Source organism: Micropterus salmoides, unplaced genomic scaffold, assembly GCF_014851395.1.
Source record: "Micropterus salmoides isolate LMB-PRFRI ecotype aquatic unplaced genomic scaffold, ASM1485139v1 Ms_hic_scaffold_16, whole genome shotgun sequence".
NCBI classification, from domain to species: Eukaryota; Metazoa; Chordata; class Actinopteri; order Centrarchiformes; family Centrarchidae; genus Micropterus; species Micropterus salmoides.
In genome coordinates, this window is record NW_024040707.1 from 4,484,483 (window position 1) to 4,509,413 (window position 24,931).

General features: G+C 39.1%; 2 protein-coding genes across 5 annotated transcripts in view; one reads left to right on the forward strand and one right to left on the reverse strand.

The window, feature by feature from the left end:
• The window catches only part of dnmt3bb.1 (DNA (cytosine-5-)-methyltransferase 3 beta, duplicate b.1), a 47,717-nt gene extending 38,176 nt beyond the window's left edge, over positions 1–9,541 (reverse strand). Inside the window, exon 1 of one of the 2 annotated variants that reach the window (XM_038722001.1) lies at positions 9,245–9,541. In XM_038722001.1, coding sequence (XP_038577929.1) covers positions 9,245–9,252 — 8 coding nt within the window. In that variant the 5' untranslated portion in view covers positions 9,253–9,541. The remainder of the gene's footprint in view (positions 1–9,244) is intronic. The other variant, XM_038722000.1, reaches the window with a different exon arrangement.
• Positions 9,542–11,561: 2,020 nt separating this feature from the next.
• On the forward strand, positions 11,562–24,388 carry commd7 (COMM domain containing 7). Of its 3 annotated transcripts, XM_038722004.1 has the most exons (10): positions 11,564–11,735; positions 13,377–13,430; positions 13,584–13,686; positions 15,436–15,492; positions 15,629–15,666; positions 15,905–15,995; positions 18,611–18,660; positions 18,776–18,824; positions 24,085–24,191; positions 24,223–24,388. In XM_038722004.1, exons 1-9 carry the CDS (start codon positions 11,655–11,657, stop codon positions 24,159–24,161), a joined length of 600 nt encoding a protein of 199 aa, XP_038577932.1. In that variant the 5' UTR covers positions 11,564–11,654; the 3' UTR covers positions 24,162–24,191; positions 24,223–24,388. The 3 variants fall into 3 exon arrangements, with proteins under 3 accessions (XP_038577933.1, XP_038577932.1, XP_038577931.1); XM_038722005.1 differs by having other exon boundaries at positions 11,562–11,735; positions 13,380–13,430; positions 24,085–24,388; XM_038722003.1 differs by having other exon boundaries at positions 24,085–24,388.
• The last annotated feature ends 543 nt before the right edge of the window (positions 24,389–24,931 follow it).

The following is a 24,931-nucleotide window of genomic DNA, read 5'->3' on the forward strand; positions in this document are numbered from 1 at the left end:
GAGCATCACATTTGTGGGGTCAATTAAACGCTCAAAATGGCCAGAAAAACAGAACTTTCATCTGAAACTCGACAGTCTATTCTTGTTCTTAGAAATGAAGGCTATTCCATGCGAGACATTGCTAAGAAATTGAAGATTTCCTACAACGGTGTGTACTACTCCCTTCAGAGGACGGCACAAACAGGCTCTAACCAGAGTAGAAAAAGAAGTGGGAGGCCGCGTTGCACAACTGAGCAAGAAGATAAGTACATTAGAGTCTCTAGTTTGAGAAACAGACGCCTCACAGGTCCCCAACTGGCATCTTCATTAAATAGTACCCGCAAAACACCAGTGTCAACATCTACAGTGAAGAGGCGGCTGCGGGATTCTGGGCTTCAGGGCAGAGTGGCAAAGAAAAAGCCATATCTGAGACTGGCCAATAAAAGAAAAAGATTAAGATGGGCAAAAGAACACAGACATTGGACAGAGGAAGACTGGAAAAAAGTGTTGTGGACATATGAATCCAAGTTTGAGGTGTTTGGATCACAAAGAAGAACGTTTGTGAGACGCAGAACAAATGAAAAGATGCTGGAAGAATGCCTGACGCCATCTGTTAAGCATGGTGGAGGTAATATGATGGTCTGGGGTTGCTTTGGTGCTGGTAAGGTGGGAGATTTGTACAGGGTAAAAGGGATTCTGAATAAGGAAGGCTATCACTCCATTTTGCAACGCCATGCCATACCCAGTGGACAGCGCTTGATTGGAGCCAATTTCATCCTACAACAGGACAATGACCCTAAACACACCTCCAAATTGTGCAAGAACTATTTAGAGCAGAAGCAGGCAGCTGGTATTCTATCGGTAATGGAGTGGCCAGCGCAGTCACCAGATCTGAACCCCATTGAGCTGTTGTTGGAGCAGCTTGACCGTATGGTACGCAAGAAGTGCCCATCCAACCAATCCAACTTGTGGGAGCTGCTTCTGGAAGCGTGGGGTGCAATTTCTCCAGATTATCTCAACAAATTAACAGCTAGAATGCCAAAGGTCTGCAATGCTGTAATTGCTGCAAATGGAGGATTCTTTGACGAAAGCAAAGTTTGATGTAAAAAGATCTTATTTCAAATACAAATCATTATTTCTAACCTTGTCAATGTCTTGACTCCATTTTCTATTCATTTCACAACGTATGGTGGTGAATAAGTGTGACTTTTCAGGAAAACACAAAATTGTTTGGGTGACCCCAAACTTTTGAACGGTAGTGTGTATATATATATATGAAATGAACACAATAAAAAAATGAATATCTTAATTTAAATGACAAAAAAATCAGATCAACTTAGGTCAAAATGGCTTTGATCAAATGACAAAAAAGAAGAAGAAGAAACGTTGAGAAAAAATTGTGACATTTCGTGTTTTCTGTTAGAAATACCGTGGCGGAGGGGGCATCTTACCCCATGTTACCCTAGACATCACCCAACCCCAGCTGAAACAATAAATCAATTAATCAAAATCGACTGAAAACGAACTGGCAGCTGGTGATATCATCAAATCATTTATCAAGGAAAACAGGCTTGTTGCTTTTCTCGGTTTTAAATCACTGTAAACTGTATTGGGCAAAAATAGCCATCTGAAGACGACCGTTTGGACATGGTATCAGTTGCATGCCTAAACCTTGACCCCCAGCATTTAAGCAACACAAAATCCACTGACTATCTTCACTGGGAGGCTGAGGCTCTGCATGATGCTTAGTTACCTGCCTAAGTGGATGCAAGATTAGATAAACTCACCAGACACCAGCACAGTTTCCCCCTCTCCAGAAAAAAATAATTAAGTTCTGTCTCAAAGTGATTCATAAAATAAAGCTTTGGGTGTCATGACACGGCAGTCAATGAGAGTGAATCACGAGACTTTTTCTGACACATTTAAGGGTTTCGATGTAAAACTCAGAAGCTAGTGGAAGATAACCAGAACACCGGGGTCAAAAGAGTGTATAAATGTATAAAAATACTATCTGTGTGTATGTGTATTTGTCCGACAAGCTTTAACTGCACACAAAAGACCCACATAAATGAGACCACCAGGTGCATCCTGCACACAGAAGGGGCGCACACACACACACACACACACACACACATACACACACACACACACACAAAGGTGCTTCCATTATTTAGGAAGGACGTTACATTGACTTAGTACAGATGTAGATGCAGACAGCGGCGGACTTGTACTCCCACACAAACCCTTGCGGCAACGGAAACCATGAATAGCATTCACATTTACTATTACATGCCTAAACCCAGCACTTACCCTAAACTTTATCCCCTTTGTAAGGTTTTGTCCCCAAGAGGAAAGTAAGTCCCCACAATGTGAGTAATAGATGTTCACACACACACACCCACCCACACACATCGCATTATGGTGTTTAATGGCGGGTTGAAGGAGGTTGGCGACCTCTGACTGACAAACCGTTTCTGACATAACTACATAATAATCAGTGAGGGACTCTCCCTTCAACAGGCCATGGAGCCACATGGAGTTCAAACAGGATGTTGACGCCTTTGACCTTTCACCTACACACAACCAGCAGCCTGAACAGGTACCCGCTAAAACATTGAGGTCTGGATTAGTTTCTCCTGGTAACACGTGTAGCTTAGGTAAAGCAGGCTATAAACACACCTCTTCGGGCTGTTGTTAGCACTAAATGTTTATTTTACATCTTTAAAAAATTGCTCTGTAGAATTGAACGTGTTTTTCTTTAACAGATAGACAATCCCAATGTTAGATGATATCTTGCTCTTTCTCGTGCTTGGTTTGAATGCACTTAATGTTGTTAATGTAAATGTGCAGAGGCTTCACTCACAACGGCTTTTAAATCTGGACAAACGTGGCTGTCACTTACACGGTCATGTGATCACACTTTTGAGCAACCAACTGAGCCTACAGCAAAACAAACAAGGTTCTACTCATTTTCTTATATTAAACCTTTTTCATTTCAAAACATGTCAACTGTCCAATGTTTGCAATAGGCATGATTTGCATGTAGCACCTTTATTTGTCTGGTGTTTCATTCATTATTAGCCAAAAAACAGACATATCGTCTGTGTTTTTTTTTAATCCAGTTTCCCTATAGATTTCCCAGAAACAATCATCCTGATACTTGTGATGAACCAAGTCGTAATTAAAATAAAGTCCCCACACCGGCTCCTTGCATTATGGTGTTCAGAACGGTATCCCTGCAGAAACAGCTTTTAGAAACGCAGAGAGGTGGAAGTGAGAATGAATTAGAAGAACTGAGGAAGGATGGAGGGAAGAGAGTGAGGGGCCCACGAGAAGGGGACACGGAGGACAAGGAGGGGCGGGGGGGGGGGGGCTTCACATCAAAGTTGTGTCTGGTGGCTGGAGATTAGGGACTGCATTGCAAGAGGGGATTGTTCACTCCCTAAAGAGTAGGAACATGAATGTGTGTGTGGGGGCGGGTGGTGTCAGCTCCTCGGGGTCTCTCTCTGGGGGCTGCATTCCTTGTCTGTCATGTACTTTATGGCCCCTTCCAGCTCAGATCGAGTCCTATACTTTATACATTGTCTACTTTGTTGCCTTTGTACAGACCGACTCCTGCAGGTTCATATAGCATATCATCCATTTAGCAGCCTGAAGTACAATTCTTAGTGCAACTGTGAATTGAAAAGCTCCCATTTTGAATTAAAACACTAAAACAGAACTAGATTAGAGAGTTTATACTATTTTGCTAGTAATAGAACAAGGTGTTGATGAACAGACTTGTCTCATCCAGTGCACTCCTGCAGCTGAAGACAACTAACCTTACTGTGTATTGAATCAGGAGACAAAACCATTGATGATGACTGGCAGATGATATCAAGACACTGAAAATATGGTGATGATGTACACGAGATTTTGTGCGTTAGGATCGTAGACTGTATATACATCACTTTTAGGTTTCTGAAGAGGCACTGTGAAGCTCAATGTGGGCGGCTTCTGGCGGCAAAGGCAGAAACGTGCAGATGAGGGGGGAAACCACCTCTGAATGAAGCCTGGTTGCTGAAACCACCTAGCGGCTAGCCATCTGAGAGGGCACCCATCTGCCACTGTGAGCAGCCACGACCTTAAGTATGCATAACTGCAAGCCTTAATATCAGTGTTTCAAATTAATCAACGAGACCATGGCGGCCCGACAAGCCCGACTCTCTGGTCTCACACATTTCAGCGTCCGACTCGAGACAACCACTTTTCTTCACTGTCACTCGTTTGTGAGAAGGCGATTAAGCTAGCCGCACCTAAATTTGGAGTGCACACGTATTCAAGCCTTTATGGTAAACGGCCCAGAGCGAGCTCACAGGCAGGTTAGAGACTTTATCGTTTCAGTTTGTCTCTTTACAAAGACAAGTGTTGCAGTGTGAGAGTCCTACCTGAAGAGAGGCTGTGAAGTCTTCATGTTACGCCGTACAAGAACCACATACAACATTATTTATCAAATTGGGTCAGACTGGATGAATTTAGCGCAAATATACACATGTGACATCGTCCGGTTTTTAAAATAAGACGTCTATACAGGATGGAAATAAGATTAATTGGATTATATTCACAAAAAGTATAAAACATATTACATGTGTCCAATAAAAGTAAAAAAGCAACAACAATAAAAAGTTAGAGAAGTTACTTATTCTACTTTCTATTCTTTGATTTAGAGTTGCTGGAAAAACTTGAAATAAACTTGTTTACTTTTTTTGCTGTTTCATCGCCATTTGTAGCTATACAATGGGTTTATGATCAAATAGTTTACTACAGCACAACATTGTTTATAAGAGTGCAAAGGTCTTCATAAATAGCCTTTTACGTTTGCACTGCATTTAACTTTAAAATGTACAAAATTTTCTTCCCACCGTAGTCTCCTAGAATGCTCAGAGTTCAGGTGGTTCAAAAATCTCAACTCCTCCTAAAGCATTCCTGAAAGCTTCTTGGCTGCCGACATGATAATGACACAGGGGGAGTAATTAGAAAATTAACGTTTGAAATACTTCCAGCTATAAATATAAAGACAGCAAACTAAATGTGGTTAGTCACCTTTCAAGGTAGCAGACACTCAATTACAGCCTCTGGGCAAACATTAAAATGTCCTACAATAAAACTGATAATGGACTTTCTTAACTTTACTGAACCATCTACCAGCTCCAAACATGACACACATACATTTTCCATACTACGGTATTGTCTTTTTATAGCACAAACCAACAAAGTCAAGAAAATATCACTTTGGGACATCAGTAGAGCTCTAACTAACGATTACTGTTATCATGGATTGTCTTGATCAGTCATTTGGTCTATTAAAAGGTCATAAAATTGATATAAATGCCCATCCCAAACCCCAAAAAGGCCATTAAATTACTTGGTTAATCTGACCAGAAGTCTAAACCCTAAAGATTTAAAATTTATTATCACATTAAATGTAGTTTCTCACATTTTAATAACTGAAAAACTGAGAATGATTGCTATTTAAAGCACTGGTTTATGTTTTAAAATGGTCTTTAAAGATTATCAAAATAGTTGCTAATTATTTTTCTGTCAGCTTTAAACATTAGTCTTCTTTCAACCCTCACTCATGCTAAAAACATTGAATACAATGAGGTGGACTTAACATCCACCAGACTTATTCTGCTTATGTTCTATAATGTGTTTATGCAGGCAGTTTACCTGTTAGCTCCATGCTAATACTAAAAAGTCAGTAACCAATGCGAGTTATCAAAGTATTTTTAGCCACGTTTCGACCAAAATTACTCGGGACTTTTAAGTCCCAGGATCTCTTTCAAGGAACTAAGAGGTTCCTTCAGCTCACTCTTGTGTGCGTTTCCACTGTGGTCTAAAGACCTGCGAAGATTTGGCAAATTAACCAGCTGACGTAGGCTGTAGGCCGTTACGCCGTACAAAGCAATGCACAAGCATCATTTAGTAACCACTATCCATGAGCGAAATTTATAAATTTTGGTTGCAAACAACGGTGGACAAAAGAGGAGCCGTCGTAGAAAAACGAGCCGACATGCTCGATTTAAAGCCAGTAGCCTCTTCTTGCCTATTCAGAAATTCACTGTAAGGCAAGCCCCACCCCCGCAAAGTACCAGTACTTTCGGAAAGTACTGACCCCCGAGCAGGGACTTTTTTTGGGGGTAAAATAAAGACCGTAGAACTAAATTTAGACCCTGGTCCCTCTGGTGGAAACACAGTGAGTTCCTCCAAAGGTTCCTAGTTCGGGGGTATAGTTCCTTTGGTCGAAACGTGGCTTTTGCAAACATCTGTGCTGTTACTACATAAATTCATTTCATCCTGTTACATGGCCAAGTGCGTTAATATGCCTGTGTACAACTGTGTTTTGTGTTATTTCGGGAGGTATCTTCAAACCTTTTGTCAGTCAGATATCGTCACAATATCATAAAAAGTATCTCTTCTTACACTAAAATTAACACTAATCTCACACATTTTAAGCCATGACACCCCTGTGCAAAACTCACAGAAGCATTTATGAGTCACAGAATCGTGATAAAATGAAACAGTGATTAGCAATGTGTATACTAATATTCATGTTCGTTATGTTTTATTGTATGGTTCCTAAAAAAGTTAAATTCAAACTAAAGTATATTCACTCGTTATGTATTTATTATTACGATATAAGAGTGGAATTGCATGCTTGAATGTAGACAAATTTCACATTCTTGTATGTTCATCTTTCCAACTTTCAACTAAATGACTCTCAAGGGTACGCTGGCAGTTAATCTAAATTATTTCACTGGAAAAAATTGAAAACAGTCTCTAGTTTTTCCGTAATTAATGACAAAGTTCTGTTGAGGAAATGTCTTGGAAATTATTAAGATGTTACACGCCTATAAAAGTGATTCCTTAATGCTGAAACTTACCGCAATCAAATCAAACAAATATAACCTGTTTCATAGCACTTTAGGGACGGTGAGGTGTGATCACAGAGTGACTCAAGTGTTTTGTACTTGATCAATAACTGACATCAACCAAAGTGTGACTCATAAGAATCCGTTCCAGTGTAATCCAGTTACATTCTGGCAATATTATCAGACGGCGACAGCTCTGATCCCACTGATTAGTTTAAACCAACAATCGAAATCGCATCACTGAGTCAAAGAGTTGATTTATGCACTTCATTATGAAAGGTAGAATTTAAACTATACAACTATCCAGTGAATATCTGATATTCAAGAACGTACTGTAACACCATTATAGCACACTGCTAGAACACTGCGGATAATAAAAAAGGGATATACAATCCATCCTGCAGCCAGGAAAATACTGCAAATATCAATGTTACATGGTTTGTAAAATCATTAATTGTCATTTTGTCTGTTATTGAATCTCAAAGTCTTATTTCTTTCCTGATCTAGTGAGTAACGAGTGCTTCCAGTACAGGTAAAAACAAGTGTTACACTACGAGTCTGCCTTGTTCTGCACAGATTAAAACTGTAATGACTGTTAAGGTAATCAATTAATCATTCCAGTCATTTAATAAGCAGAAATACCAACCACGTGCTGGTTCAAGGTTGTATGATGATTTGCTGCTGTTCTCTGTTTTACATTATGTCATGCAAATATGAATATCTTTGAGACATTTGAAGGTATCATTTTGGACTCACTTTTGGAAATTGTGTGGGTATTTTTCACTACCTTCTGTCAAAGTGAAAACACTACAAGAAAACATAATTCAGATTAACATCACAAATGACAATGAAAGTAGATGTAAATTGCAGCCCCCGGTCCAGAAACTGACCTTTATTCTTTGAATAAATTAACTGAAAAATGTTTGCAGCACAACTTTTAAACAAGAACCAGAACATTTCTTTTTAGCAGAACTTAGGAGTTTTACTTAACCTTGCAAGTCTTGTTTTCACCTTGCTTTCATGATCTTACCTGTAGCACTTTGAGATTTGTTTCAAATGTTAAGCGCATTAAATGTATTATTATTATTGAATACTCCTTCCTTATTATAACAGTCAAAAATGTTATAAAATGTCCTGAAGGCTGAATCTGAGGCCAGCTGACCTCATTTTATTGGTATGCAATACAAATGCACAAATGTTGCTTTAAAAACAATAACATGCATGTGTTATTAACATTTTAAGACCTTTTGGAGCATTGGGAGCTCTATCTGCCATGCTGGCGGGTAAAATCTTTCCTAAATCAGGTAAATTCCCCCCTGATTTAACTCAACTGTATCACCAACTTCCAAAATGACTCCTCCCCTTCACTCTCTGCACTTTCACAACGACCCCAGAATGACTGACAATGCTTTTTATTTGATTTATTTGATATATTTGCACCAGCCTGTCTAACAACGTCAGCTTAAACAAAGGAATCACCAGATGAAAGAGAGCAATAATCCTAGCAGGACGTTCCGCCGGTAAACCTCCACATGTGCAAGTCCAAACACCGGAGCGCGTTCAAAACCAGGAAACCAGGTAAAACGAGGGGGGGGGGGGGGGGGGAGAGAAATCCTGCCGTGCAATCCCAAACAACTTATGCAGCTAAACCGGGTCTAAAATCACTCCACAGTTTGCAGAAACACCACCGGGATCTTTCTTTAAAAAAAAAATCACTGTTGTGTCACTTTTCAGCAGCACACGCCGTTTGAACTCGTAATAACAGCACTACACCACACGAATAGAGCTACAAGCATGATAAAATCACCACTCCGCACCAGAAGCAATGCTTGAGTCCTTGCAGAAATATCATATCAAGTACTATAAAGTTGAAAAGGTCGCCTTGAACTCTGCGTTTTGTAGGAGACATGCACGTGATGAACGCACAAGTGTGCACTGCAGATGCTTTAAATTCTTTTTCCTACTAAAGGAACACTACTACAAGAATACTATAATATATTAAAATCCCTATAAACTCACAACTATGTCCGCCTGCATGCTGATTATGGTGCATTATTGAGATAACTGTTGCAGATGAACTTTTTCTCATCAGGTTCAACATTTGCACACATGCAGCTCCGTTTTGTCGTGCACATGGGCAGAAACACTGCCGAGCTCCAAATTTTACAAGTGCACGATGAAAAAAAAAGAAGGAAAAGACAAACCATTAACAACGAGCCCGGCTCCACACACAGCGTCAAACATGCATCATTAAAATATAATGTGCGCAACGTGTATCTATGTGACTCTGCAATCACTCGCTTCGTATAGTAAATCCTGCAAAAACCAACCGCCCTCCCCGGTGAAACACTTACATAACCATCCACGCGTCTTGCACTCATCCACGGCAGGAAAACGACGAAGGAAGACGTGTCGGCGTCTGTAGAGTCAAACTTGTGAAAAGTGTATTTAGACGAGTTGGAAAAATCAGGCTTGAATCAGGAGTCGGTCTAGTCCTCTCGCAGGAGTTGTTCACTCTGTTGGAGCATGCTGCTGCAGATCTCTGCCGTGCAACTCTCTCTCTCTCTCTCTCTCTCTCTCTCTCTCTCCTAGTGTGTGTGAGGCAAAGTCTCTGTCTCTCTCTCTCGTGCTCTCCGCGTGCGTCCCACTGTATGCAGAGTGAACTTTCTCAGTGGGGTCGGCCCATCTATAGTCGACCCGCAGACAGAGGTGGGAGCAGATTGGTCAGAGCGATCAGGGCTTTCCCAGGTGAGAGTGGCAACTCCCATTTTCTGTTCCTCTGATTTTAACTGTGAACAGGAAATATACATATTTTTTACCCCCCCCCATCACCACAAGCCTCTCTCTCTGTAGTCTCATTAGACCTCGCTTCACCACATTTCATTAGAAATCAAAGAGAGGGAGAAACAACGAGAGAGACTTTCCCATTTTGCCCCGGGGAGGCGAAACGCGCTGTTGCCAAACAGAAACTGCACGCAGCCGACATCTTAACAGCTCTGTGTACTTTATACTTCCACTCCACTACATTTCAGAGGCAAATATTGTACTTTTTACCACTTTATCTGACACCTATTCTGACTTTTCAGATCAAGATTTTACAATCAATTCATATAGGCCTAATCATCTGATGATGCATTGTTACAGATTAAAACAGTGGTGAAAGAAGTAGGTCTACACCTTAAGTAAAACCTTTACCTAAGTATGCCTACACAATACCAGCTAATGTAAGCAAACCAACTTCCAAGTGTAAACAGAATTTGTTTTTAAACTTTACACTGGTCACACATTTATTCATAAAGTCTGCAAAATACCTACAGCAATCAAATAAATGTTGTAAACAAGTACAATATTTGACTGTATATAGAAACAGAAGATTAAAACACTCAAGTACAACTTCCTTAAAACTGTAGCTACAGTAACTGAGACAACACCTACCCAAAAGTACATATAGCAGTGTATTAGCTCCACTATGACCAGCTGGTGGAAGAAGTACCTGTTTTTTTACTTCTCCTCAATTCTCTCAGTCCTCAATTAAGTGAAGTAAAAGTACAAAAGCATTAGCATCAAAATATATGTATTGTACGAAAAATAAACATACTCATTATACAGTCAGAATAATACATATTTTATATAATTGGATTAAAATTAATAAAGCATTAATCAAGGTGGAGCTAATTTAACTACTTTATATATACTGGGTAGCATGTGAATTTACTTATAAAGGATCAATAATGTTATTAATAATACTTGACTAAACTACATGTACCTCAAAATTGTACTTGAGCACAAGACTTGAGTAAATGTACTTTCCATCACATTTACCAATAATAGCATCTAATATTCTGAAGAGAGCCACGTAAAGTGTACTTTTACTTCATTTTGTAATACTTCTAGTAAGTAACATACTATAGGCGTACTATTACTAGTACTAATTAATACTACTGTGTTACTGTGTAATATTACAGTTAACATGTTCACTTAAGCAAAAGCACAGGAGTACTATCAGCAGAATGTACTGAAAAGTAAAAGCATACTACTTCTATGCAGAATGGCACCTTTCAGGGATTCAGAACAACTTTAGTAAGTTGTGTGTTTGTATGTAGTTAGTACTCAGATCCTGTACTTAAGTAAAAGTACCACAATGTACAATTCTCTATTATGAGTAAAAATTTTGCATTAACAATTTTACTGAAGCGAAAGTACAGAAGCATTATCATATAAATGTATTTAAAGTGCAAAAGTGTGTAGAGCATCAGAGTGTTGTGTTATTACAGACATAATATTGGCTTGCAGTTAATACCGGTACAATGTAAGCAGCACTCGGTGGAAATCATACTGATGTTAACTAATGTTCTGCAAAATAAATTTCTTAGTACATGAATGTGCTTTCTTGCTTTCCACGTCTTATTATAATATCAATGTTATTTTATAACTATATAATATCCATATTATTGTTTGTATCTTAAGGTTTTTCACATACTTTTATTCTGTAAATGATTTTTTTAGGTGCAAAACAACCAATAAATTTGTGTCACATGAACGTTGATTGAAATAAACAATATGTAAAATTCTTATACTGATAGTTTTAATTGATTGTTTGCCATCTAAACCGTATTTAATGATGTAATGTCTAAATTTCTGTCACAAATACAGAGACGGCCACGTGGGTCGCATGCGCATAGAAGAACCCGGAAGTGGACTCCACAACAGAGCAGAGCGGCAGCTCTGAAGGTTTTTCACAGACACTGTGTTGATAAAAACAAGATGCAGCTCCATTTCACTAAAGATGTTTTACCGGACTCTGTCAGCACAGACTTCCAGAACCTGAACAAACTCAACGAGCAGGTAAAAACAGCAGGTTTTTCCCGCCGACACCGGGATTATTAGTGAGAAGGCTGAACGAAAAGAGCAGCTAATGTAGCACAGCTAGTTCCTGAGCTTTACTTCTGCTGGGTGAAACAGTTAGTCATAGTTTCTTCAGCTTTAAAGTTGAGTAGAAGGATGCGTGGTTATGCATTTGCGGGATTAATTTAGTTTACTGTCAGTAAACGCACCAGCTGACAGTGACAGCTCGTGAGAATCATGTGACAGCAGACTATCTATAAAACATAACATTACAGCGTGTATTGTAAATCCCAGTTACTCTAATTACAATTAAATCATGTGGAGCCACAGAAGCAGATCTGGGCTGTATTTGAATGTTTAAATAGAGTGAGGTTAATTTACTGTAAACTTTAATTGTGGTATGTTTTATGTCCAGTCAGCTGTTAAACTGTCTATCAAAATTTACCAAAACCATTACCAGTGGTTCTCAAAAAGTGGGGTTAGGGGACCCCCAGGGGTCTTAGAGGCTTCCAGGGATTCTCAGCATAGAGGGAAATAATTTATTTCACTGTAATAACACATCTGAAAGCAAAACTCTTCAAATCAAATGGGGCTCCGTGGTCTAATCTGTGTCAGTTTAGGGGTCCTTGTTATTGTGAAAAAGTTTAAGAACCACTGGCCTAACCCATACTAGACTTGATTTGATTGAGACTGATGCTGAAAATAATATTTGGGAGATAAAAAAAATCTTAAAACAATATGTTGGTACATCTTGAAAAGTATCACTCAGATCTTCTACTTAGTTTACTGAATTGTGTGCATGCTGAGTAGGACATTTAACAGCCTAAAAATCAAATGGTCAGTGCTCTCTGTTTCTAAATTACATCAAAAAACTACTTTGACATTCCTGTACTGCAGTTTTTTTGTTACTTATCAGCCAACGTGCACACCAATACAAAATAATCTGTAATAATATAATACTGGCCGGTATATCAATATACGTCTGAAGCTGTGAACGCTACACGGTGAATTGACAATATGATTAAGATTAACATCTAAAATGACAATGAGAGTAGATGTAAATTGCAGTCCCAGTCCAGAAACTGACACTTATTCTTTGAATATTACCAAAATAATAGACAGAAATGTTAAAAATGTCCTGAAGCCTGAATCTGATGCCAGCTGTGTGAGTATAAACACATTTTATTGGTTTTCCCCATCAATGCTAGACAAATGCACTAAAGTTGCTCTAAAAACAAAACACAAAGAAATACAATTTACAGATATATACTATGCAAAGGTGGATGTAAAACAAAACAAAGGACTTAAAGATATATCAGTGCTAATGAGTGTAGAAGGATGTGCATTGTGCAATTGTCATTCAGGAGGAATAAGTCTAGTCTCTGTGCCCAGAGGGGAGTTGTAATTTTATTATTCTATAGGTCCCAAAAAAAAAACTCTCAAGAAAACAATACAATGAAAATACTTCAGTAAAAACATTTATGCAGAAAATCAATTCGCTGTAATGGACAAAGGATTGTGTGAGTTGTTGATAAAACTAGATATAAAAATCTGATCAATGTGTGTTTTCCTCCAACGAACCGAACACAGCTGAACGTTTCTTCAAACATTAACCAAGACTTTTTATTTAATTTTGTGCAGCAGTTTCCTCGTCTGATTGAGATTCTGTTCCAGTTTTTGCTGGAGCCTAAAGAGGTGAGCACGCGCACGCACACGCATACACAATTTTAATGTTAATGAGACTTTGGACTCGAGACTTGATTAGCCTTGATAACTGAACCGAGGTAAAACACTGCCTGTCCTATTGTGTGTGTGTGCAAATTAATGCATGCATTTGTGTGTGTTTAGACGGAGAAGTTCATGCAGCGGCTCAGTGAGTTTGCAGGGGAACATGGGATGAGTGCCGGTCCTCTGAGGAACCTGATGAAGAGCGTCCTCCTGGTGCCACAAGGTGGGAAACACACACATCCATTAACTGAACAGTTTGTTCCTTGAGACCAAGACAAACAATAATAATAATAAAACATAATTTATTGTATTATTAGATTGAGGAAATGTGGTGGGAATTTTGTTGTGGATGTCCCCTCTGTTCCTCTGCTGCTTCATCCACTTCTGCTTCAGTTGGTGATTTCCCACATTATCCAGAATACAGTTTGTAAACCCCCAGAGAGCTCACATGAATCTCTCAGATTCAGTATTGTAGGTGGAGAAAGCAAAAGTATTTTTAAGAGATTTCTGCCCTGTCCTCGAACAAAAAGTATACATCAACATTTTGGTAGATTTGCTTATTGCTTTTTTTGGCTTAAAGGATAAATAAGGTATATAATTATAATAATAATAATATAATTTCCCCGTGTTTTTATATCTCTGTGACTAATTTGGACAAACATTGTGAAACAGGGCTGTAACGTAATCCTTGTGGGCAACTGCGCCCCGTCGAAGTACATCCACTACAGTTCTTGTTTTTGCCCCTTACATTATGGAAAGGATTCCTACAGAGACAGACCTTTTGTTTAAGAGTGAGATCCTTTTTATTTAAGCAGAAACACTCGCCATATCGCTCTCATCAAAGCCACCAGACTCCATTGACAAAAATAGTAATTTTTCCTTTCTGGTCTACCGCTGTCTCTGTTGGTTAGTTTGTGCTATTGTGTGATTTTTAAGTCGCACAAAGACGCAAACGAAGTTACCCACCGAAGCAGTGGTAGATCAGCAACTCCTGTATTCTAGAGATAAAATTGCTTTTTTTTTATCAGGGGCATCTGGTGGCTTTGACAAGATGTCTACAGACATTTATAATAACAATCTGAGCCTGTCGGTTGCAAAAACAAGCACTTTAGTAGACCTACTTTGACGGGGCGCAACGATTAAGATGCAGCTCTGTCGCTCACTCAAAAAGGGACCAATTTGAATTTTTTTTTGTCCCAGTTAGTCAGTTCTGTCAGTACACTAAATATGTAGCTGATTCTCTTATGTTGTGACACAGAATCCCCGGTAAAACCATAATACTGCAAGTTGTGGGTGTAGTACAACTTTTACAACTCTTGCTGTGAGGCCAGTTTTTTTTACCTGTAGTCAGGACCCATCTAGTGGTTTCCTGCTTAGAGTTTTTATTCTAAGTTAAGCTAACTACACGCTGGCTGTAATTGTATATTTAGCATACAAACATGAGAGTGTTATCGATCTTCTCATCTAACTCTTGGCAAGAAAGCAAAAAAGCGGATTCCCCCAAAATGCTGAACTATTCTCTTAATGCTAAGATTCTCAGTGATTCAGATCATAGTTATCCAAAGAAGGTTAAATCAACTGGACTTGGTTGAAGATACTGGATATGAAGATACTGGTCTTCCAGTTGATTTAACCTTCCTTGAATCATTTTGAGATAGTTGTAGGTTTGTGCAAACAATGGGATCTATCTCACTCTTTGTCTCTAAGGTTTTCTGTTCTCAAACTCAGGTGTTAGCAGTAGTCTTGCCATTGAATAATATAACTAATATAACTGGGTTTTAATAGTTAATAAGGGTGAAATTATTCCTTTTCTTTATTAGCCGTGCAACCCTGCTTTCTATACTATCTCCTCTCAAGGTATACAGGAATGCACTAGTTTTGCATTTTCCCACAATAATCAACTTGATACTCATGAAAGTTTCGCTATAAAGTTTCTGTCTCAGTTACAGTGATTCGGCTGTTTTCTCCTCAGGAGCCCTGAAGAAAAACCTGACAGCGGCGCAGATCAAAGAAGACCTGGTGACGTTAGGTACTCAATCAAATCCTTCACCGCCGAGTCGATCATTAACAGGGTCAATTTGAAAACAGGGGTCAAGTACAGCTGTTTAGTCTACTCACTTTCACAACACGTGAAACCAAACCTGCTTTATCTGTTGATTCCACAGGACTAAACGAAGACAAGGCAGCTCACTTTTCACAGCAGGTAACTTTCTATAAATTCTTGATATTATATATTTATTTCAAATTTTAGATGCACACCAGAAAATACTTAAATATTACTTTTTACTTTTACGTTTGAGGATGTCTAGGGCCATTTCAGCACCTCCTCATTGATGAATTTGTCTCTAATCCAGCAGTTGTTTCTGTGCTTTAAAATCACCTTCCGATAATACCAGAAGCCGTTTGTGAGTCTTTCTGACATTTATAACCGTATTTCGCAGTGGGGGGAGCACTACGCAGCGCTGTCCAGGCACGCTGTCGGACAGACTCTGATGGTCAACCAGTTGGTGGACATGGAGTGGAAGTTTGGAGGTAAGACGAACAAAACCAGACATTTAGCTCTTGACAAAATTATAGGTTCACTTTAAGTCTATTTCTGAACACACTAGTTGTCTCTCCTCTCAAACTCTCCAGTACATACTCATGAACACAGAGGCTCCAGTCTAGCATAGTCATTAGCATAGCTTGGTTTTAGTCTCATTTAAACACAGTGTACAGCTGATGGGTCTCTATCAGGCCTCTTTCTTGAATCACGCAGCCTAATGACTATTTAAGGCTCGAGTGTATTAGAAATGCTAATTCACTTAACGATTAGCAATATGTTATGCTATTGTTGAGCTGACGCTGTGCTTCAGTTTGTGAGTGGGGTGGACAGGGAGTGTCTGCACTTCACTGTTGTTTAGTTGACTGTACTGTTATTGACATGCAAAACACCTTCAGCCAGGCAAAGAGACTGTGTCTCTGCATGCTGCCAATGAGTTGGCTGTATCCAGTCGGGCATCTGTGGAGACTTGACTAGTCTGAGAGCCGATACGGGCCACTGCTTGTCTCACAGGTTGGTATTCAAATGGACCATAAAGTCGAGTCAAGTCCATTTTATTTAAATTGCCCATTATCACAAATGACAAATTTGCCTCGTAGGGCTTTAGTGCATAAAAAGAGTCATTTACACACAATGCATTTTTGAGAAACAGCCATTAGTAATGCAGAGGTGACAATCAAACAGGAAGATACATTCATGGTGTGTTTTACTTGAACAGTCAGATGTGTTCAGAAAAATATCTCTCAGGTAATGCAACCTCTCAAATAAGGACAATGTAATGTTTCCTATCTGTCACAATAGCATAACTAAAAACTAATCTATAGTCTGTAGGCCTACATCACCCAGGTAAAAAGCGGTGGGTTTTAAAGCTGCATTAGTCAAATCAGGGGGCAGATGAACTTAAAAACAGGCTGATGGAGATGCGACACTGGTCCCATAAAGTTGTAATGGTGAATGTTTTAGCAAGTAGCTGCCTATTAACACATCGAGGAGACACAGACCAACACTATCATCCCATTGGAGTTGTGTTTGTGTCTATTTGGTGAATGGAACAAGTAGTGAACAGTGAGGTTTGTGTGTGATGAGGTTGAACTGCACTGTAAATGTGTCTTAAAACATAAATGACGAGCTAAGAAGTTTGGCAAGAGCAGAGTTAATGATAAATCCCTGTGGGTTTGTCACTATGACTCACTTTACACACAGTCATTTGAAAAGTTTTGTGTGTGTGTGTGTGTGTGTGTGTGTGTGTAAGTTGGTGTCATTTATTTGACAACCAACAATACAGAGATGACAGGAAGTTAAGGGAGAGAAATGGGAAAGGACAAAAGAAGTCCCTGGCAGAATGCGTTGTGTATATTATATAGTGCTTGAAGAGGGGCAGTACGCAGTACCGGCACCTCAACATTTTACTCTTTGGCGTACCAGGACTTTTTCTCGCGTACCGGGACTTCTCCCAAGCTGGCGGTACTCTCCTCTGCCCTCTCCATATCAGGTTCACTGTGCGCTGCGTTACGCTCACCAGTTCCTGTTCTCGCCTACCTGCTAATCTCTTTCGGCGGAGAGAGACGAGGGAGAAGCTCGGGTGCCTTTCAAGCAGCCGTGTGCAGAAAGTAGCTCGTCAATGTCAGTTTTGGTGAACCGAACAAATCGCAGCCTGGATGGAGCGGGACATTTTAAAGTATTGACAGATAGGTGTGATTTACACTGAGGACGCTGGGGACAGGTCAGAATCACAATGTCTCCATCACTTTTTTAAAGCTTTTGTTAAAAACGTTCTGAAAAACCGCAACGAGAAATGTTAAATAACAAATGAAACAATGGACTGTGAAATATAGAAGAAAAAAATGCGCATTGTCCAGAAAAGTAACTTAAACCTAAAACAACAAGCTGCTGCTTACTAAATTTTATTCCGTTATATTTTTATATTTTGAATTGTCACCTTCATTTTATTTCTCTTCATATAGAGACATTTTCACCTTTAAATTAGGGCAGAAATTAAGTGTTGAATGCTCAAAGTCTTCTGGGGGAGGACCCCCCCCCCCCACTTATATATTTCAGCATCAAATATTTATTCAAAATGTTACTGTTAAAATATCTTGTCTTAAATGTCACACCCCTAAACACACCCACTAAGCTTTACAACACAAAGTGAAGCCCCAATCCGCAAACTTTTGAAATGTTGAACTTGTTCTGCATGAATGTTTAGGATTATGACAAGTTAGTAAGCTAGTCATTTAATTTCTTCATTTAGCTGACGCTTTTTATCCAAAGCGACTTACAAGGTTAAGTGTCTTGCTCAGGGACACATTGATGTCTCACAGTGGATTCGAACCCGGGTCTCTCAAAGACATGTGTCTTATCCGCTGTACCATCAGCGCCTGTTGTTAGCATTAACAAATCAGAGAATAACACAGTAACTTGCACAATGATATAATGAACGGTAAGCTATATTAGTAGTCTGTAGCCTGTGATGTAATGCATACTTTGAATTTAATGTTATAATATTTACTAACAGTAATTTATACTATTTTCTCCTTTCGGTTGAGGATAGCTATCTTTCTTTGTATGAATCTAAACATCATGGTGTGTTTTCTGACCCCCGCAGTGACTGTCGGCACAAGCGAAGTACAGAAAGTGGGAAACATCTTTCTGCAGGTGGGAAAACTCCATTAACCCTGTTTTCGACTGACCACACACACACACACACACACATATATACAGTTACACACTTCTTTCAACTTGTTTTGTTGAACACTTTGTCCTCTTACAGTTGAAACTGGTGGTCAGAAAGGGGAATTCCACTGAAAACGTCTACATGGGTGAGTGATTTTTTGCTTGTACTGACACAAACAGTTGAATTGTGTTCACATGATTTATTTTATTTGGCAAGAAGCTCCTGCCTAACTGGATCTCAGGCTGTCACATCCAGACGAGTGAAGCAGCAAAAATGAAGAAGTACTGTAGATGTGTTGACTACAAATGCTTCATTTATTCTGTGTTGAAACTAGGGCTGGGCGATATGGCCAAAAATGTTATCACGATAAAAACATTCGATATTGATAATTATCACGATAAATGTCAAGTCTTTATTTCTTTCAAGTTTAAAGGCTGATTTTTGCTCCTGAGTGAAAATTGAAGAAACCAGACAAACACTTGGATCACTTCACAAATCTTAGGTAGAACATTCAAAACAAATGTGATGAGTAAATCTTTTTTCAGTCCCTTTTCCTCAACAAAATTAATATCTTAATAGAAAAATTAGGTGCTAATTAGTCCTTGATTCAAATGAATTAATTAAAACATTTATTGATGATATATTTAAAATTTGTTGTATTGTTATTGAGGAAAATTAAATTATTGTTTTATTGCCCAGCCCTAGTTGAAACTGAGGTGTTCACTCTTAGGAGTTCTACACTGGGGGCCGGAGATGTCACATAAATTAGGTTCTTAGAAACAGATTTGTGGCACTGAAATCTTCTTGTGTGTGGCTTAACATAAGCAGATATATATTTATAATCAGCAGGAATGACCAGATTGCAGAAGCAGTGGATTCTAGCTTGACCCACTGGGATGGAAACTATAATTTACTTTGACATTCAGCAGACAAATAGACGGGTTTCCAAGCAGCGTCATGCGGCCCGATGGCCCGGGGCCAGTAAAAAGTAATTTCGGGACACAGGACATTTGAACTAGCAACTCACTGACCCGATTGTGCCAGTGCAAAAACATTAAACATTAAAGAGGTGGCTCATTTTTATTTAGAAGTTGTACCAGAACAGGTTTACATGGTTTAATCTTCAAAAAACACCATATTTTTTTGTCATACTGCACATTGCTGCAGCTCCTCTTTTCACCCTGTGTTGAAAGCTTCTTTTTAGCTATGGAGGGATACATCTTGTCTCTAAATGATCTTTGTTGGGAGTTGCACATGCGCAGTTCAGAAACACGGCTTTGGTTCAGCTGTACATGTTGCCCACCAGCTTGGCAACATAGACTGGAACAAGAGTTTCAACAAGAGTGGTGAGTTTTAACTGAGCTCTGTCTCTACATCACAGTAACAACTTTATGTCCACTGACTGCCTGGAGGGTAGCTAGTGTTTGGAAGGGAGAGGAGAGCTTTTTCACTTTGCAAACCTATTACATGCGCAAAAAAGGTAAATAACTCAATAAAGGAGAGGGGAAAAAAGCAAAACGCATAATACCACCTCTTTAAAAAAACACAACAACAAAATCCTGCAGTTGTTGCACCATTGTCCAATCCAGAGTTGACGTGACGAGTGGTTGTCAAATGTTATTTCTTTCATTTCAATCGAGCGGCAACCGTGCAGACGGAACTTAAACCTGCATTCTCTCTAACGGCCAGCAGGGGGCGAGTCCGCTGGTTGCAAAAAGAAGTCCGATTGCATCAGAAATAATGAGAAAATGAGGCTTCTCACCTGATTTATTACCTCAGTGAACACTTAACTAATGAGTTTATGGTCTCAGTCGCTAGTTTCAAGTCTTCTTCAACACAGCATCATGTTCATTTAGTAAATTATCGTCCTATTTAGAGGAAATGGACGATAAAGTAGGGGGAGGATTTAGGGCGGGGTTACCTTATGATCGAGAAGTGGCTACCTTGGCAACCTGTCAATCAGGATAGGGGCGACTTGTATCTGCTGCTCTGTGTACATTTTTTTATTAAATGGCTGTCAGCAGGAGAGAGAGTACATTATGTTTGAGTCTGTTAGTATGTTTTTTAAATTCTAAATTATTTTGCTATAAAATTTGCTGGTAAATTCCAACTTTTGGAGGGAGGGAAAGTAAAAAATTGTCTTGGGGCAGCTAAGTTTCAAACCCACTTACCCGGTGGGGCCAGTTGAATTTTTTTTTTTATTGCTGAGCCCTGGATGCTGTACCGCACATGCTGGGAAGAAAAAACAAACAGAATGACTGAGAGCTCTAGAGGAGATGAACACGAGGAGTTGTTTTTTGTGCTAAAACTGCACATGTCCCAAAAGTAATTTGTGGTAAACTAGACTCTGTAATCAATGCTTTGCTGATGTTGCTGTTTGATGCACGGTTGGAGTTTTTTTTAACGTGCGACTTTGTGACAGCTGCAGACTGAGGGCCTTGGATAGAAAATGCATCACATACAGAGTCTCTTTTTTTCATGATCCCCTGCAGCAGAAAAATAATACTAAATATTATATCCTGCAGTTTTCTCTGAGTGAGTTTCCACAAACAGACACCTGGCATACTTTGTATATATAGTGGTATATTTCACACATGAAAACCAGACATCTGTGCTTTTAACAGCAAAGATATCATATATGCTACTTTCTTGCCTTAATGCTAATGTTACTGCTGCTAACGCTTGTGGGCACTTAACTGTGCTACCCATTGATAGTGATAGTCTGGGACCCACCCGCAGTTCATTTCTCACCACCTGCAAGAGCTAACTTTGTGTAATCCCCATTAGCGTTTTTACTGTGGGTAGATGCTGTTTCTCACTTGAACATGCGCCACAGGGGTTTTACTAAATCTGATGTCTCTCAACATGAGGCATGCTGTAAAAATTTGTTACAGCCAACAAGTTGCACTAAAAATGTCCAAATATAAGATATCACGTGGCAGAGTTTTTTTCCCCTGCTGTTGCACATGCATCCTAGGTTGTTTATAAACAGGAAACTCAACAATATATCCAAACCTGAGCAGATAAAAACCAAAATATATGAATGGCTAAATACAACTGGTGTTTAATAATTCATTTAATAATTAAAATTTTAATAGACTGGCACGAGATGTTTGGCCACCGAAATTAATCGGCCGAAAATAGCTAAAAAAAACTTTCGAGTTCGGCCAAATACATCAAAAGACTGAATAAATATTACTGAACAATTATGTTAAAGTTATGTTATGTTCAAGCTTTTATGGTAAATCCACTGAAACGGCCCAGAGCGAGCTGACGGGCAGGTTAGTGACTTTATCCTGTCAGTTTCTCTCTTTACAAAGACAAGTGTTGCAGTAGGAGAGTCCTACCTGAAGAGAGGCTGTGAAGTCTTCATGTTACATCATATGAGAACCACATACAACATTATTTATCAAACTGGGTCGGTGCGAGGATACACGTGTGACTACGTCCGGTTTTCAAAATAAGTTGTCTATACAGTATGGAAATAAGATTAATTTGATTATATTCACAGAAAGGATAAAACATATTACATGTGTACATTAATAGTAAATGGACATATGTAATTTACTTTATCGGACCCCCCCCCCCCCATAGTGTCTCCAAATCCTGTGGGAAACACTGAGTAAAAAGCACATTTTGACTATTTAATTTATGCAATGGTAAAAGAGTGCAAAATAAATGGAAAAAATTGAATGTACTTGTTCAGTATTTGGTATTTGGCAGTTTTTTCCATTATATTCAGTTTCGGCTCCGGCCAATAATTTTCATTTCAGTGCATCCTTATTGTCAACTGTTAAATTAATTGGCAACTTTTTTGATAATTGGTTTATCGGTTTTGAGTCATTTTTATAAGGTCAAAAGTCAAAATTCTCTGATTTCAGCTTCTTAAATGTGAATATTTTCTGGTTTATTTTCTCCTCTGACACTTTAAGGTTCAGTGTGTAATATTTCTGAGGATCTATTGACAAAAATGCAATATAAGATACATAACTTTGTTTTCAGTGGTGTGTAAAGACCTTACATAATAAACCATCATGTTTTTATTACCTTAGAATGCATACATAAACGCAGGTCCCCCATCGTCATGTTTCTACAGTAGCTGAAAATGGACAAACAGCGCTACAGAGCGCGTTTCACAGCGTTCTTCTTGTTCTGCTTCTGGTAGAATTCAGGCAGTGTAGACACTCATCACTATGTTGAATATGTATGTAGGGGTCTGCAAATAAGTTTTGCATCGGAGAGATATTTTCAGCCATTAGATCGTGGATGAGAATATAAACCATAATATTGACCTTTATTGACATGTTGTTTGCTTATCTTTGTTGGTAAGGTGCAGGACTTGCAACCCAAGGGTTGAGTGTTCAATCCTACCTCAGGGTATCTTTTTTTTTTTCTCTCTTCAACAAATGGATTCTGCAGCGACTGTTTCTCACATCACGGCATGTGCTGCACTGTTTTTGTTTCGGTGTTTGATCCACATCCATCAACCTACAGACGCTTTTTCATTTCCTTAGTATCTCCAGGCAGAGGATATTTAGGGGAATCACGTTTCTTGACAGCTCTTTCAGAGGTGTGTCAAGCAGCTACAGACTCTTAATGTCGTTCAGAATTTTTCAAAGAAAAAGCTCAGTTCAACTCCAAATACTACATTACAGTAAACAAGCTTCTCGCGCTTTTCTTTTCTAGGCAAAACCACTAAAGAGGAAGTGATTATGTGAGTAACTGTTGCTGCCATGACTATCAAAGCACCACTATCAAAGTATTTATTTATTTATATTTTTTGCCGCTATCAAAGCACTGTAATCTGGCAGCGGGCCAGATGTTATTGATGGCGGGCAGTTTTGGAGAGGGTCCATAATCACAGAGAGAATTAATGGGTTTCACTCGTCAGTGTTTGTATAAACTTTATCTAATGTGTGGTTTATAATGGACTGTGGTGTAGAAACAGTGACAGTGTTTCACACTCTTGGATTACATTTTCTATGTTATCTGTCAGTGGCCAAGTCGTAATAACACATGGTTTTACTGAATAATTAAATAAATCTAATTTCTTAATAGATATACCTAAAGACTGGCCACTCTCTGCTGTCTCAGAAGAGACACCTTTTGTGCCGTGTCAGCCACGGTGGCTGTCCTACGCTCTTTGAAACGTTAGGGGGCAGTGGTAGACTGGACAGATGGTTGCAGTTCACAACCCTCACCACTAGATGCCACTAAATCTTACACACTGAACCTTTAACTGAATATTTTTGAGTTATGGACAAAATTAGATATTTGAGGACTTAACGTTGGGCTTTGGGAAACACTGATTAACATTTTTCACAATTATCTGACATTTGATAGTCTCAGTCTGTTTATCTACTAACTGTTTCCTGTTTCCTGTTTTCCTTCCTCGTCTCTTCCAGAGTTGACGCTCCCGCAGTTTTACAACTTCCTACATGAGATGGAGAGAGCCAAGGCCAGCATGGAGTGTTTCAGCTGAGAGTGTGTGTGTGTGTGTGTGTGTGTGTGTGTGTGTGTGTGTGTGTGTGTGTGTGTGTGTGTCATGTCAGGCTATAGCTGCAGGGCAGTATGTGGTATGTATTATGCAATTCTGTGTGTCTGTGTGTGGCGACCTCGCAGTGAGTAAAGCTAAACATGAAAGCTAATTTTATTTACTGCCAGACATTTATACTCAAATCTACCAATAAACATGATTTAAAAACAAAACAGTCACTTTGATTTATGTTGGAATACAGCAACACTCCTGCCAGTAGGTTTCTTTTTCTGTCGTAAAGCAGGGGAAGTGTTATTTGAGGAGCGAGGTGTGAATGAAGTCGGACGTTTCAGTGTTACTTTTTCCTTGTCTGTCATTAAGATTAGTGAGCCCTGTGGGGAAGAGAGTGAACCTCACCCAGACCTGTTTTATCAAGTTCAGTCCTGTTGTAAATGAATTGATTTTGAATTGAAAGAATATTCACATTCGTACAGACATTCACACACAGACAGAAAGATAAATACCGTACACAGTCAGATACGTATGAAAGAGCATGTTTACCTTTTCCAGATAAGGTTATACATAAATTTTTTTTAATTAATTAAACAAAATCTTAATTATCAGCACTAATAGATGAAAGGTGGATAAAATGAGCGATGAAATTTCGCCTTGATTGCGATAAATATCACACACTGATACATAAAAAAACAGATTTTAGAAGACTGATCGTCTCAGTTGTACCTGTGTCTTCTGGTCCTCGTCATTCCTCTTACTTT